The sequence below is a fragment of the Globicephala melas genome, chromosome 4, assembly GCF_963455315.2.
Source record: "Globicephala melas chromosome 4, mGloMel1.2, whole genome shotgun sequence".
NCBI lineage: Eukaryota > Metazoa > Chordata > Mammalia > Artiodactyla > Delphinidae > Globicephala > Globicephala melas.
In genome coordinates, this window is record NC_083317.1 from 358,638 (window position 1) to 371,358 (window position 12,721).

At 48.0% G+C, this 12,721-nt stretch overlaps 1 protein-coding gene across 1 annotated transcript in view; it reads left to right on the forward strand.

The window, feature by feature from the left end:
* MCM3AP (minichromosome maintenance complex component 3 associated protein) overlaps positions 1-12,721 on the forward strand; it is a 44,041-nt gene that overhangs the window by 12,589 nt on the left and 18,731 nt on the right. The window contains exons 10-17 of the mRNA XM_030835661.3: positions 814-976; positions 2,855-3,015; positions 3,744-3,985; positions 4,256-4,479; positions 5,105-5,205; positions 10,176-10,307; positions 10,656-10,769; positions 12,276-12,428. Coding sequence (XP_030691521.2) covers positions 814-976; positions 2,855-3,015; positions 3,744-3,985; positions 4,256-4,479; positions 5,105-5,205; positions 10,176-10,307; positions 10,656-10,769; positions 12,276-12,428 — 1,290 coding nt within the window. The remainder of the gene's footprint in view (positions 1-813; positions 977-2,854; positions 3,016-3,743; positions 3,986-4,255; positions 4,480-5,104; positions 5,206-10,175; positions 10,308-10,655; positions 10,770-12,275; positions 12,429-12,721) is intronic.

The following is a 12,721-nucleotide window of genomic DNA, read 5'->3' on the forward strand; positions in this document are numbered from 1 at the left end:
TTGTGGGATCTTAGTTCCCCAACCAGGGATGGAACCTGGGCCCTCAGCAGAGAGAGCGCGGACTCCTAACCACTGGACCATCAGGGAAGTCCCCAAATCCGTTTATTTATAAACAAAACAAAGTTAAACTTTCTTAGGCGTCATCTTCAAACACACAGCTGGCAGTCAGTTGGCATTAAAGTAACTCTTTGATAATCAATTCTTAAATTATTGCTTCAATTTGTTTACTTTACTATTCATCATCTTTTTAAAATTAATTAATTTATTTATTTATTTTTGGCTGCGTTGGGTCTTTGTTGCTGCGCGCGGGCTTTCTCTAGTTGCGGCGAGTGGGGGCTACTCTCCGTTGCGGTGCGCAGGCTTCTCACTGCGGTGGCTCCTCTTGTTGTGGAGCACGGGCTCTAGGTGCGCGGGCTTCAGTAGTTGGGGCGCGCGGGCTTCAGTAGTTGTGGCTCACGGGCTCTAGAGCACAGGCTCAATAGTTGTAGCGCATGGGCTTAGTTGCTCCGCGGCATGTGGGATCTTCCTGGACCAGGGCTTGAACCCGTGTCCCCTGCGTTGGCAGGTGGATTCTTGGCACTGCGCCACCAGGGAAGTCCCTCATCATCTTTTTAAAGAAAATCTTTGTTACCAATCCAGCCTGAGTGGTGGCTTTGACATTGGTAAACCATGAACATATTGGCACATGTGACCATGTCAAGACCTTCTTTTTCAGTATAGTTGAAATCTGTTTTATTGTCAGATCTATTTTCATGGAAATTTTGTCTAATTAAAGGTCAAATTCTAACCCCTTTCGTCTCCTTTAATTAACAGGGAAGTGCAGCAGTTCCATCCTGCCGTTAGAAACTCCTCTGAGGTGAAATTCGCTGTTCAGGCTTTTGCTGCGTTGAACAGTAACAATTTTGTGCGATTTTTCAAACTGGTCCAGTCAGCTTCTTATCTGAATGCTTGTCTTCTGCATTGTTACTTTAATCAGGTGAGTACTGACACTGCACTTGCAGAATTGACAGAAAGCTGGTTGCTACTTGTGACATTTGAGAGCTTCTTTCTGACAGGAGCATCTCAGCGGGTCCTGGGCTAAGTCTCGTGCAGCAGCCCCTGAGGGGATACTGCTGTTACCTGTTTATGGGGTTGGCACAGTTGATCACCGATGGAAAGGCTGTGCAGTGGGAAATACTCTTCTTCTGGTTCAGATGAGAGAAATCTCTTCAGAATGATAACTTGCGTTCAGAACTATCATCTTCCATGGAAACAAGCCAAAAAGCAAACTGCATGCACAAACCCCTGACCTAGAACTTATTAGTGTTATCAGTCTTCATTTTTGGAGTGAGCTTGATGTTGCTAAATTCATTTCGGTAAATATCTAAAGTGCCTGCTCTTTGTTGCACTGGGGTTACAAAGACGGGGCAAGACCAGTCTCTTACCTCAGGATTTGCATAGAGTGTGAACTCCTGGTCTCAGATTTCCAGAGTCAGGTCTTCGCCTTCTGAAGCACTCGGGGACTATAGTAGAGCAGCCTGCACGCCCACCTCACACAGCAGCCCCTGTGCTGTCCCGTAGCTGCGGGTGGGCGGGGTGGTGGTGGGGAATGCCGGGAGAGTGCCGCCTGGAGTCATTGCTGGGAGCCCCTGGCAGCTGCCGGGTGGGGAGGAGGTTGCCTGGGAGATCTCGGGAAGCTGCCTGGCTGGTTTTGTGACTCCAGGTCATTTTTCTTCTTTGGTCACAAGTCCTCCGGTAAACAGTGACTAAACCCACCATCACATCCCAGGCAAAGTCTTCTGCAAGTTTGCTCATTGTCAGATCCGACAGTTTCCAAGAGAACTGAAACTCTGGAACAAATGAAAAGATTTCTAACGACATGCTGCTTGGGGAACTCTGTGCAGTTGATAAATACCAGTGATAGTCGACCATTTGTACCCATTAATAATTTTAAACCCAACAGAAATCTAAGTGTTTTTCTTTAGAAAGACAAAGCGTTTCACTAACAGTGGCCCACAGTGGCCTATTGTCTCCTGGACCTCATCTCCTCTCCTGTCTTCCCTGGCTCCACCCCCAGCCCCCCAGCCCCCAGCACGCGCCTGCCTCAGGGCCTTTGCGCTGGCTGTTATCCGAGCTGGCAGAGCTCCCCTCCACCAGGGCCGGGCTGGGCTCCCCTTCTAGGCAGAGCACGCCCTGCCCTCCTCCACAGCTCTTCTTTCTGTTGCACTGTCGCCGTTAAACGCATTGTGCATTTTGTACGTTCGTTTTGTTCAGTGTTGGTGTCTCCTGCCACGTCAGCTACGTGAGGACAGGGGTCTTGTCTGCCCACTGTTGGACACTCAGCATGGACGTGCATGCCAGCCTTGAAGTAACACTGTAGATCTGGGTTGAGTTGGTTGAAGCCCACTGAAGAGGAGAGGCAGGGCCACCGGGGTCCTGGGATCAAACTGACCTGTCTGTGCCTTCATGGTTCCCTCTGTCCCCGTGTTTAAAATGCTCAGTGTGATGCTGTGAAGCAACTTTCTCTCTGACTTGTACTCAGTTTCATGTCACACGCTTTCCATGGCATTCCATCATCTCTGCAGTAATTTTCAGCAGCTGTACGGCTTTTTGTTGAGTGGCGGATGCACAGTGTACTCTCCCTGCCCTGCTGGTGGGTGGTTGGTTTTCTAGTTTTTCTTATAAGTAAAGCCTTCGTGGCCCAGCCTTTTCCGTATGTGAAACTGTTTGCTTTGCATCATTTCTGGGCATTCTGCTGAGCAGACGGCCCGATGAGCGCTAAGCTTGGGACCCGGGGTGCTTTCCAGAGGGACTGAGCCGTCTGCGGTCACGGAGCGCCTGACCCTCTGCGACTCAGTGACTTGGCTTCTCTCAGATCCGCAAGGACGCGCTCCGAGCACTCAACGTGGCGTACACCGCGAGCACTCAGCGCTCCACCACCTTTCCCCTGGACGGCGTGGTGCGCATGCTGCTCTTCAGAGACGGAGAGGACGCCACAGGCTTCCTCAGCTGCCACGGCCTCACTGTCTCCGACGGGTAAGCACCGAGGCCCGAACCGCCGGGCCGCTCTCCTTCTCTCCCTGTTAACCCTGGGGAGGCTGGGAAGCGCCAGCTGCGCGCCAGGCCCTGGCGAAGGCACGTTCCGCTGCCTGGGCTGCAGGGGAGCAGGCGAGGCTCAGGACCGCGGGGGATGTCCCCAGGCCACACGCTGTTCCTCAGCAGGTTAGGGTTCAGACTCTTCCTGACTTTTCCCAAGTTACTCAAGAAGCTGATGGTCGAGGTTGGGGCCTTCCTTGTTCTGTCCCTGAGGATGGCCTCTCTGGCCAGGCCAGGGCCTCTCCTCTGCTGCAGTCAGAGTTTTGAGAACGTGGTAGGACTTGTGGACCCTCTCCCAGAAAATGGCTCCATAATCTGTAGCCTGTCGTGTCCGGATCCGGGGTTTCCCTGAACCCATCCTCCTCTGACTCCTCAGCCCTGGCCCCGTCTGCTGCCTGCAGACCTGCCCTCACGGGATGAGCCGGGAGCGTGTAGGGGAGCGTTGCTGCACCCAGGGCTGCTAACAGTGAGGCCAGGTAGCTCCCGAGTCAGAAGGAAACGCTGGCAGTGGTGGATGCCGTGGGCTGGGCCTTGGGCGCGGCCTTTGATGCCTCCCCTCAGTTCCACATGGCCGTCTGGCGACGCAGTGACTGCAGGGCACTGAGGAGGTGAAGGGTGGCCTGTCGCCTGTGTAACGCCTCTCCATGGGTTCTCTGTGATCTGGGTAGCTGTGTCGAGCTGAACCGGTCCTCGTTCCTGGAACCAGAGGGTTTATCCAAGGCCAGGAAGTCGGTGTTTATTACCAGGAAGCTGACGGTGTCCGTTGGGGAGATCGTGAATGGAGGGCCGTTACCCCCTGTTCCCCGTCACACCCCCGTGTGCAGCTTCAACTCCCAGAACAAGTACGTCGGGGACAGCCTGGCTGCGGAGTTGCCCACGGGCACTCAGAGACCCGGCTTGGACGTGGCGGGTGAGTGAGGCTGCGCTCTCAGGAGGGCACCAGCTGCGCTCCCCTCTAGGAGGCCTCATCCTGGGGCCCGGCGACATCAGCTCGGTGCTGCCTGAACGGCTCCCTGGCGCCGCAGTGCTTTGTGCCCACGGGTGAAGCGCACACGGCCCCCCGGCTCGTGGCCCAGGAGGGGCCCTGTGGCGGTCAGCTTGGGGAGGGTGGCCAGTCCTTAGGGTCACTGTGGGTGGCCAGGGCTTGTCCTCGGTGCCCACGTTTGCCTGTTCCTTCCAGGTGTAGGGAGAGGAGAGGAGTGCAGTACGGAGGGGGACGAGACCCTCCCGGCTCTCCTCCTGCAGCCCCTGCCCACCCCTGTGCCAGCTTCTCCTCCACAACTCCCGGCACTGCCCTTGAGCATGGCACCCAGCCTCTTCCAGCCCCCCGTGCAGCCCCCCGTGCAGCCCCCCGTGCAGCTGGAGCTCCTTCCCCCAAAGTCTGCGCCTGTGTACTCGGACGAGGTAAGGACCCTTCCTGTCAGGGCTCTGAGGGCCCGTCGTGGGCAAACATCCAGCTGCCTCTGCTGTCCAGTCTGACCACTGTCTGTGTCCCTGGGGTGTCCCTGGGGTCAGCATGCCTCTGACAGGTGGCCCCGGGGCTGAGCAGGGCCTACCCACCACACAGGTCGTGTGACTTGATCTCGCCACCCTGTTGCTTGGGCAGGCACTGGGCACCACCCCACTGGGGGATCAAGGAGGCCTGAGGTGGGGAATGAGGCAGGGCCACAGAAGCCGGACACGTGTGACGTTGGGTGCGGCACTGTGGCCGTCTGAATGGCCATCGTTGAGCAGGCAGCAGGCTTGTCCTGGCACGTCCAGAAGGCTCCTCTCTGGTTATTAGCAGGAACCCTTTCCAGGAGCGCACAGCCGAGCCCCGTGTAAGGGTCATTAGACGCCTCCAAACAGCTTCCGGTGATGAGGTCTTGGAGGGATTTCTGAGCTGGGCGGATGGTCCATGATGTCTCTGTGGTTCCGGGAAGACCTTCAGCACCTTAGGCTGTGGAGGCGATGGCTTGGTGGTGCGCTGGGGCTGGATCAGGGCGGCGTCCCCAGCCAGTGATCGTGGCCCCGTCTGCCCTCTCCTTAGGACCTGGCGCAGGTGGTGGATGAGCTCATCCGGGAGGTTCTTCAGAGGGACTGCGAGGAAGTTGGCGCCGCCGGGGCAGCCTTCGCAGCCACAGCCCTGGGGTAAGTGCGGTGCCTCTCGTGCTCTGAGGCCGTATGTGCTCCCGCCAGACGCTTCCTCTCAGAAAGCTGCTCTCAGTCTTCGACAAGAGATCACAGCCACCCCTTTGCACAGGCTTCAGTGTCGGTCCTGCTCGCTGGTGGGTATAGTCCCTCACGCTCCTGACCTGCGTTTGTCGTTTGCAGGTAGTTTCTATGTGTGTATGACTTTTGAGTAGCATTAGGTTTATTAAAGTTGTAAATTAGAAACCTGTTTTTCTTTCAACTTTAAATGTGATCAAAAATCTAGTAATAAAAAAAATCTAGTAATAATTAGTTCATTCTCTGTTAAAAAATAAAAACACTCACTTTACTTGATCTTGGATTAAGTCACAGTTTATAAATTTGACAGATTAAATTCCCTTAAACATTTTATACCATTTGCATTTAACACCATGATGAAATTTCCTTAGACATTTCAAACTACACCTACAAATTTTATAAAGCTGATTTTGTGGAACACTTTAAGCAACTAGTCTTTTTTTTTTTTTTTTTTTTTTTTGCGGTACGCGGGCCTCTCATCGTTGTGGCCTCTTCCGTTGCGGAGCACAGGCTCTGGACGCGCAGGCTCAGCGGCCATGGCTCACGGGCCCAGCCGCTCCGTGGCATGTGGGATCTTCCCGGTCCGGGGCACGAACCCGTGTCTCCTGCATCGGCAGGCGGACTCTCAACCACTGCGCCACCAGGGAAGCCCAGCATCTAGTCTTGATAAATTTAATAATCAAAATCTTTCTAGACACTTAAGCAACTTTTGGAGTTAATTAAAATCTGCCAAGTTTAGTAAGTCAGACTTTCTTAAGGATTTCAAACTTGTAAAACTTCTAGTGCATATAAAGTGACACAGTTACACGAAATGGTATTATCGGTACTGAAACGCCGAAGGCACATTTTGGCCAGCCAGACATTTCCTTGCATCAATGTAGTTTACACAAAAGGGTCAGTCTTGTTTGTAGGTTCGTTCAGTGTTTTATATACTAGAATTAGATACACACCTTCTGTTTGATGGAGCTAAAAGTAAGATTTCCATGGGTTTGTTTTTTATTGTGGTAAAATATAACAAAATTTACCATTTTAACCATTTTTAAGCTCACAATTCAATGGCATTAAGTATATTTACAATGTCGTGTATTCATCACCATTGTCTACTTCCAGATCTATTTCTGGACAATACTCCATTAAATATATGCACACACATACACATGTATATATGCCACATTTTATTTATTCACCCGTGCTTAATAAGGTGTTTCCACCTTTTGGCTATTGTGAATGATGCTGCTGTGAACACGGGACAAATAACTGTTTGAGTCCCTTTCAGTTCTTACGGGTATATGTTTAGGTGTGGAATTACTAGATCATATGATATATTTTTACATTTTTGAGAAATCAGCAAACTGTTCTCCACAACAGCAGCACCATTTTTGCATCCCCACCAGCAGTGCACAAGGGGTCCAGTTGCTCTACATTCTCGCCAACACTTGCTGTCCTTCTTTTTTTTTTTTTAAATAATAACCATTATAATGTGTGAAGTGGTAACTCACTGTGGTTTTGATTTGCATTTCTCTAATGACGAATGATGTTGAGCATCTTTTCATGTAATTATTGGTCACTTGTGTATCTTCTTTACAGAAATGTCTATGTAAGTCCTTTTCCCATTCTTTTTTTTTTTTTTTTTACATCTTTATTGGAGTATAATTGCTTTACAATGGTGTGTTAGTTTCTGCTTTATAACAAAGTGAATCAGTTATACATATACATGTGTTCCCATATCTCTTCCCTCTTGCGTCTCCCTCCCTCCCACCCTCCCTATCCCACCCCTCCAGGTGGTCACAAAGCACCGAGCTGATCTCCCTGTGCTATGCGGCTGCTTCCCACTAGCTATCTACCTTACGTTTGGTAGTGTATATATGTCCATGCCTCTCTCTCGCTTTGTCACAGCTTACCCTTCCCCCTCCCCATATCCTCCACTCCATTCTCTAGTAGGTCTGCGTCTTTATTCCTGTCTTACCCCTAGGTTCTTCATGACATTTTTTTTTCTTAAATACCATATATATGTGTTAGCATACGGTATTTGTCTTTCTCTTTCTGACTTACTTCACTGTATATGACAGACTCTAGGTCTATCCACCTCATTATAAATAGCTCAATTTCATTTCTTTTTATGGCTGAGTAATATTCCATTGTATATCTGTGCCACATCTTCTTTATCCATTCATCCGATGATGGACACTTAGGTTGTTTCCATCTCCGGGCTATTGTAAATAGAGCTACAATGAACATTTTGGTACATGACTCTTTTTGAATTATGGCTTTCTCAGGGTATATGCCCAGTAGTGGATTGCTGGGGCGTATGGTAGTTCTATTTTTAGTTTTTTAAGGAACCTCCATACTGTTCTCCACAGTGGCTGTATCAATTTACATTCCCACCAGCAGTGCAAGAGTGTTCCCTTTTCTCCACACCCTCTCCAGCATTTATTGTTTCTAGATTTTTTGATGATGGCCATTCTGACCGGTGTGAGATGATATCTCATTGTAGTTTTGATTTGCATTTCTCTAATGATTAATGATGTTGAGCATCCTTTCATGTGTTTGTTGGCACTCTGTATATCTTCTTTGGAGAAATGTCTATTTAGGTCTTCTGCCCATTTTTGGATTGGGTTGTTTGTTTTTTTGTTATTGAGCTGCATGAGCTGCTTATAAATTTTGGAGATCAATCCTTTGTCAGTTGCTTCATTTGCCCTTTGCCCATTCTTGAATTTTTTTGTTGTTGAGTTGTAGGAGTTCTTTCATATTCTGGATACTAATCCTTTTTCAATATTTGATTTGCAAGTATTTTTTTCCCAATCTGTGGATTGTCTTTTCACTGTTTTGATAGTGTCCTTTGATGCACAAAAATTTAAAATTTTTACATAGTCCAATTTATCTATTTTTGTTGCTTGTGCTTTTGGTATCATATTCAAGAAATCACTGTCAAATCCAATAATGTGAAGATTTTCCCCTGTGTTTTCTTCTAAGCATTTTATAATTTCAGCTCTTAAATTTAGGTTTTTGATCCATTTTGATTTTGTTTTTATATATCGTGTAAGATAAGGATCCAACATTGTTCTTGGGTATCCAGTTTTCGCAGCACCAGTGTTGAAAAGGCTGTCCTTTTCCCTTCATATGGTCTTGCTGCCCTGTTCAAAATCAGTTGACCATATATGTGAGGGTTTCTTTCTGGGCGCTATATTCCATTGGTATATATGTCTGTGTTTTTTGGTTTGTTTGTTTTTGGGGGTACGTGGGCCTCTCACTGTTGTGGCCTCTCCCGTTGCGGAGCACAGGCTCCGGACGTGCAGGCTCAGCGGCCATGGCTCACGGGCCCAGCCGCTCCGCGGCATGGGGGATCTTCCCAGACCAGGGCACAAACCCCTGTCCCCTGCATCGGCAGGTGGACTCTCAACCACTGCGCCACCAGGGAAGCCCTATATGTCTGTTTTTATGGTAGTACCATATTGTTTTGATTTGATTACTATAACTTGGTAGTAAGTTGTAAGTTTTGAAATCTCAAAGTGCGAGTCCTTCAGCTTTGTTTCAACTTTCTCTTTGAAGACTGTTTCCCTATTTGGAGACCCTTTAAATTTCATAAGAATTTTTGGATGGGTTTTTCTACTTCTGCAAAAGTTATGTTGGGATTTAATGGTGATTCCATGAACTTGGATGTCTTTCCATTTGTTTATGTCTTCCTTAATTTCTTTCAGCAACATTTTATAATTTTTATTGTACAAGTCTTTTGTTTCTTTGGTTAAATTTGTTCCTAATTATATTATTCTTTTTGTCGCTATTGTAGATGGAATTGTTTCCTCAATTCCACTTTCAGAACGTTCATTGCTCGTGTATAGAAATGCCATTGATTTTGGGGTGTTGATCCTTATATTCCAACCTTGTTGAACTTTTTTTTATTGTAATAGCTTTTGAGTGGATCCCTTAGGATTTTCTACATACAGGATCCTGTCATCTGTGAATACACGTAGTTTTCTTCTTCCTTTCCAGTTTGGATGTTTTTATTTTTCTTGTCTAATTGCTCTGGCTATAACTTTCAATACGGTGTTGAATAGAAATGGCAGATAGGGCACTCTTGTCTTGTTACTGATCTTAGAGGAAAAGCTTTCTATCTTTCACGACTGAATATGATGTTAGCTGTGGGTGTTTCATACATGGTCTTTATCATTTTGAGAAAGTTCCCTTCTCTTCCTAATTTATTGAGTGTTTTTATCATGAAATGGTATTGAATTTGTCAGATGCTCTCTCTGCATTAACTGAGATGATTTTGTGGGTTTTTTCCCCTTCAGTTTATTAATGTGGTTGTATTACATTGATTTTCATTTGTTGCATTCCAGGAATAAATCTCTCTTGGTAGTGTGAGATTATACACTTGGTCGTGTATAATCCTTTCAGTATATTGCTTAATTTTGGTTTGCTAGTATTTTGTTAAGGATTTTTACCTCAATGTCCACAAGGGATATTGGTCACTAGTTTTCTTGTGGTGTTTTTGTCTGGCTTTGGTATCAGGTCGGGGGAATGCTGGCCTCGTAGAGGTGTTAGGAAGTGTTCCTTGTGCCTCGGTTTTTTCGAAGAGTTTGAGAAGAGTTGGTGTTAGTTCTTCTTTAAGTGTTCGGTAGAATTTGCCAGTGAAGCCCTCTCATCCTGGATTTTTCTTTGCTGGAAGATGTTTTAAAATACTGAGTCAATCTCTTAACTAGTTATAGGTTTATTTAGATTTTCTTTTTTTCCTGAGTCAGTTTTGATGGAGTGTGTGTTCCTAACCATGGGCTTCGTTTTTATGCTGGAAGGCAAATAGGTATTTTTTCCCTTGCTAGTATTAGAAGTCTAGTAATACGGTTTGTGTGGCTTTTATTATTTATTTAGAGCAATGTCCACTTTGCTCTGTCTAGTGTTTCCAATGCTGCTATGGAGGAGCTGTTAACAGCTGCAACCATGGGCATTTTGAGGCACATTGCAAGTGAAGAAGTGACTAAGGAAAGGGAGCGGAAAGAGGAAGAGAGGCGGCGGGCTGAAGAAGAGAGGTGAGGGTGTCTCATCCTTGCAGTGCCCGTGGGGGTGGAGTGTGTGGACAAGGGGAGAACCTGCCCTGGCCTACGATGCTCTCGCTTTTGCCCACTGCACTCGTATCAGATCCACGGCTCGCCCTGCGCCTTCGTATGCTATGGCCCAGGGAGCGGGCAGGTCCCACCTTGTAAGCAGCAGCCCCTCCCCAGCCAGAGGGGGTGTGGGTGGTGGTCAGGGAACTGGAGCTGGCGTGGCTGTGTGGCCTGTCTGGTGGAACCGGAGGGGTCAGGCAGCACAACTCAGATCCCCGCTCTCAAGGTCACAGAGTGTGACGCCTGTTACTTCTTGTGCTCCCTTTCCCTCAGGTTGAAACAAGAGAGAGAACTGGTGTTAACGCAGCTGAGCCAGGACCTAGCTGCAGAGCTGACAGAGCTCGTGGTGACAGAACGTGTGAGGGAAACCTGCTCCCAGGAGTTGAAGTAAGTGAAGCGCTGGCGCCTGCAGCGTGAGGCGGGTGGGCGGCTGGGAGGAGGGTTAGAGGCCCCGTGGCCAGGCTGGTCCAGCTCATGCTAGCTGGCTTTCATTTTGACAAGGAGCATATCTTCTGGTTAGCCAGGTACTGACAGGCTGTCCCTGTTCTTGCGTGCGTTGCTTCCAGGGAGGCCCTCACTTTCACTCTCATCCTCCTCGTTGACCCTGCCCTGGGCGTGGGGATGTGTCTTTCAGCAGAAGAATTCGCTGGTGGTCTCCACGCCAGGTTACTCACCGTTAGTCTTTCTCAAGTAGGAGATCCTTTCCTTTGTTTCAAATGTTAAAAGATTCCTTTGAGCTATTTCACTTCAGAACTGTATTAATTTCAGTGCCGAGCTTCAGGGAAGAAAGAGGTTCAGTTGTGCTGGGAGATCTGTCCTTGCGTTTAAGTTCCCCTGAGATAGGTCTGCAGCCTCTGGTGCAGATGGGGAATATAGCCAGGAGGCAGAGTATATTGTTTAATTAATATTTCTTTCCATTTCTATTAATTGGGAGTCTATTTCACTGTTTACTCTAAGCAAGAGACCTCACAAATGATGGGTATTTGTCTGTTCTTAATCCCAGGAAGGGGTATTAAGAGATATGTAGGGCTTCCCTGGTGGCGCAGTGGTTGAGAGTCCGCCTGCCGATGCAGGGCACACGGGTCCGTGCCCCGGTCCGGGAAGATCCCACATGCCGCGGAGCGGCTGGGCCCGTGAGCCATGGCCGCTGAGCCTGCGCGTCCAGAGCCTGTGCTCTGCAACGGGAGAGGCCACAACAGTGAGAGGCCCGCGTACCGCAAAAAAAAAAAAAAAAAAAAAAAAGAGATATGTAAAACCTAGGACTCATTGACGTGCAGGGAAACTGCTGTTCTCTGCAGTTCCAGAAGACTTGGACTACAGCTCGGCCCAGGGCTGTCTCCATCACCACAGAGGACAGCTATCGGAAATGGGTCTTGCCTGTCTGGGCTTCTTTGACTTAATGGCTAAATATATTTGATAAAGGCCTCTGTGATCCCTTGGTTGATAGGATTTTGTTATAAAAAATCTCTTTCAGATTCTGGTTTATCTGAGGGCCACTGTCACATGACCTTAGGCTCTCAGCCTCTGTAGCCAGCTATCATATACTTGAGACATTTCTAATTGCAAACATCAGATGTTGTTGATGAGAAGATATTTCAGTTGTCTCAATGGTCATTTAAAAATTAAATTTCTAACTATAAGATACAGGGTTATCTCCTGACTATTTATAAGGGCCCTGTTGGATCTATAATCTTGTACCCTGTACCACTTTAGTTCTTTTTTCTCTAAATTTCCAGATGTCTGTGCATTATATAAAGTGAAATCTTCAAGCTTTCCTTGCAGCAAAGATATCATTACATTTCAGTATCAAGGACGTGGACTCATGCTTTTAAGGCAGGCCCTCAGGGTGGGGCCTTGGGTGCAGTGTCTCATGCTGATTGCCCTTTTCCCTAGGAGTGCAGTGGAGACAGAGCAGAGGCTCCGCATGGCCCGTTGCTGTGAGGACGTCTGTGCACACCTGGTGGACTTGTTTCTTGGGGAGGAAATTTTCCAGACTGCAAAAGAGACCCTCCAGGAACTTCAGTGCTTCTGCAAGTATCTCCAGCGGTGAGTCCCGCGTCCTTACAGATAAAATCAATGCATACAGGGAGAGTCTTTGACAAAGATTATACTTTCAGAAACAGCTGATGATATGCACATGTAACATGTTCCTTCCTAAAGGGTATAAACTAAGTAAAGAATTAGATTGGGGTGGGGGGACCGCTCTATATTCCAACAGATATTTGTAGGCAGCCTTCTGCTGTTTACCCAATGTGCTAGACACAGGGAGAGGGCCATGAACAAGCCAAATGATAGATGTATGCGCCCACATGGATGAATTTCTGAAACATAATTTATAG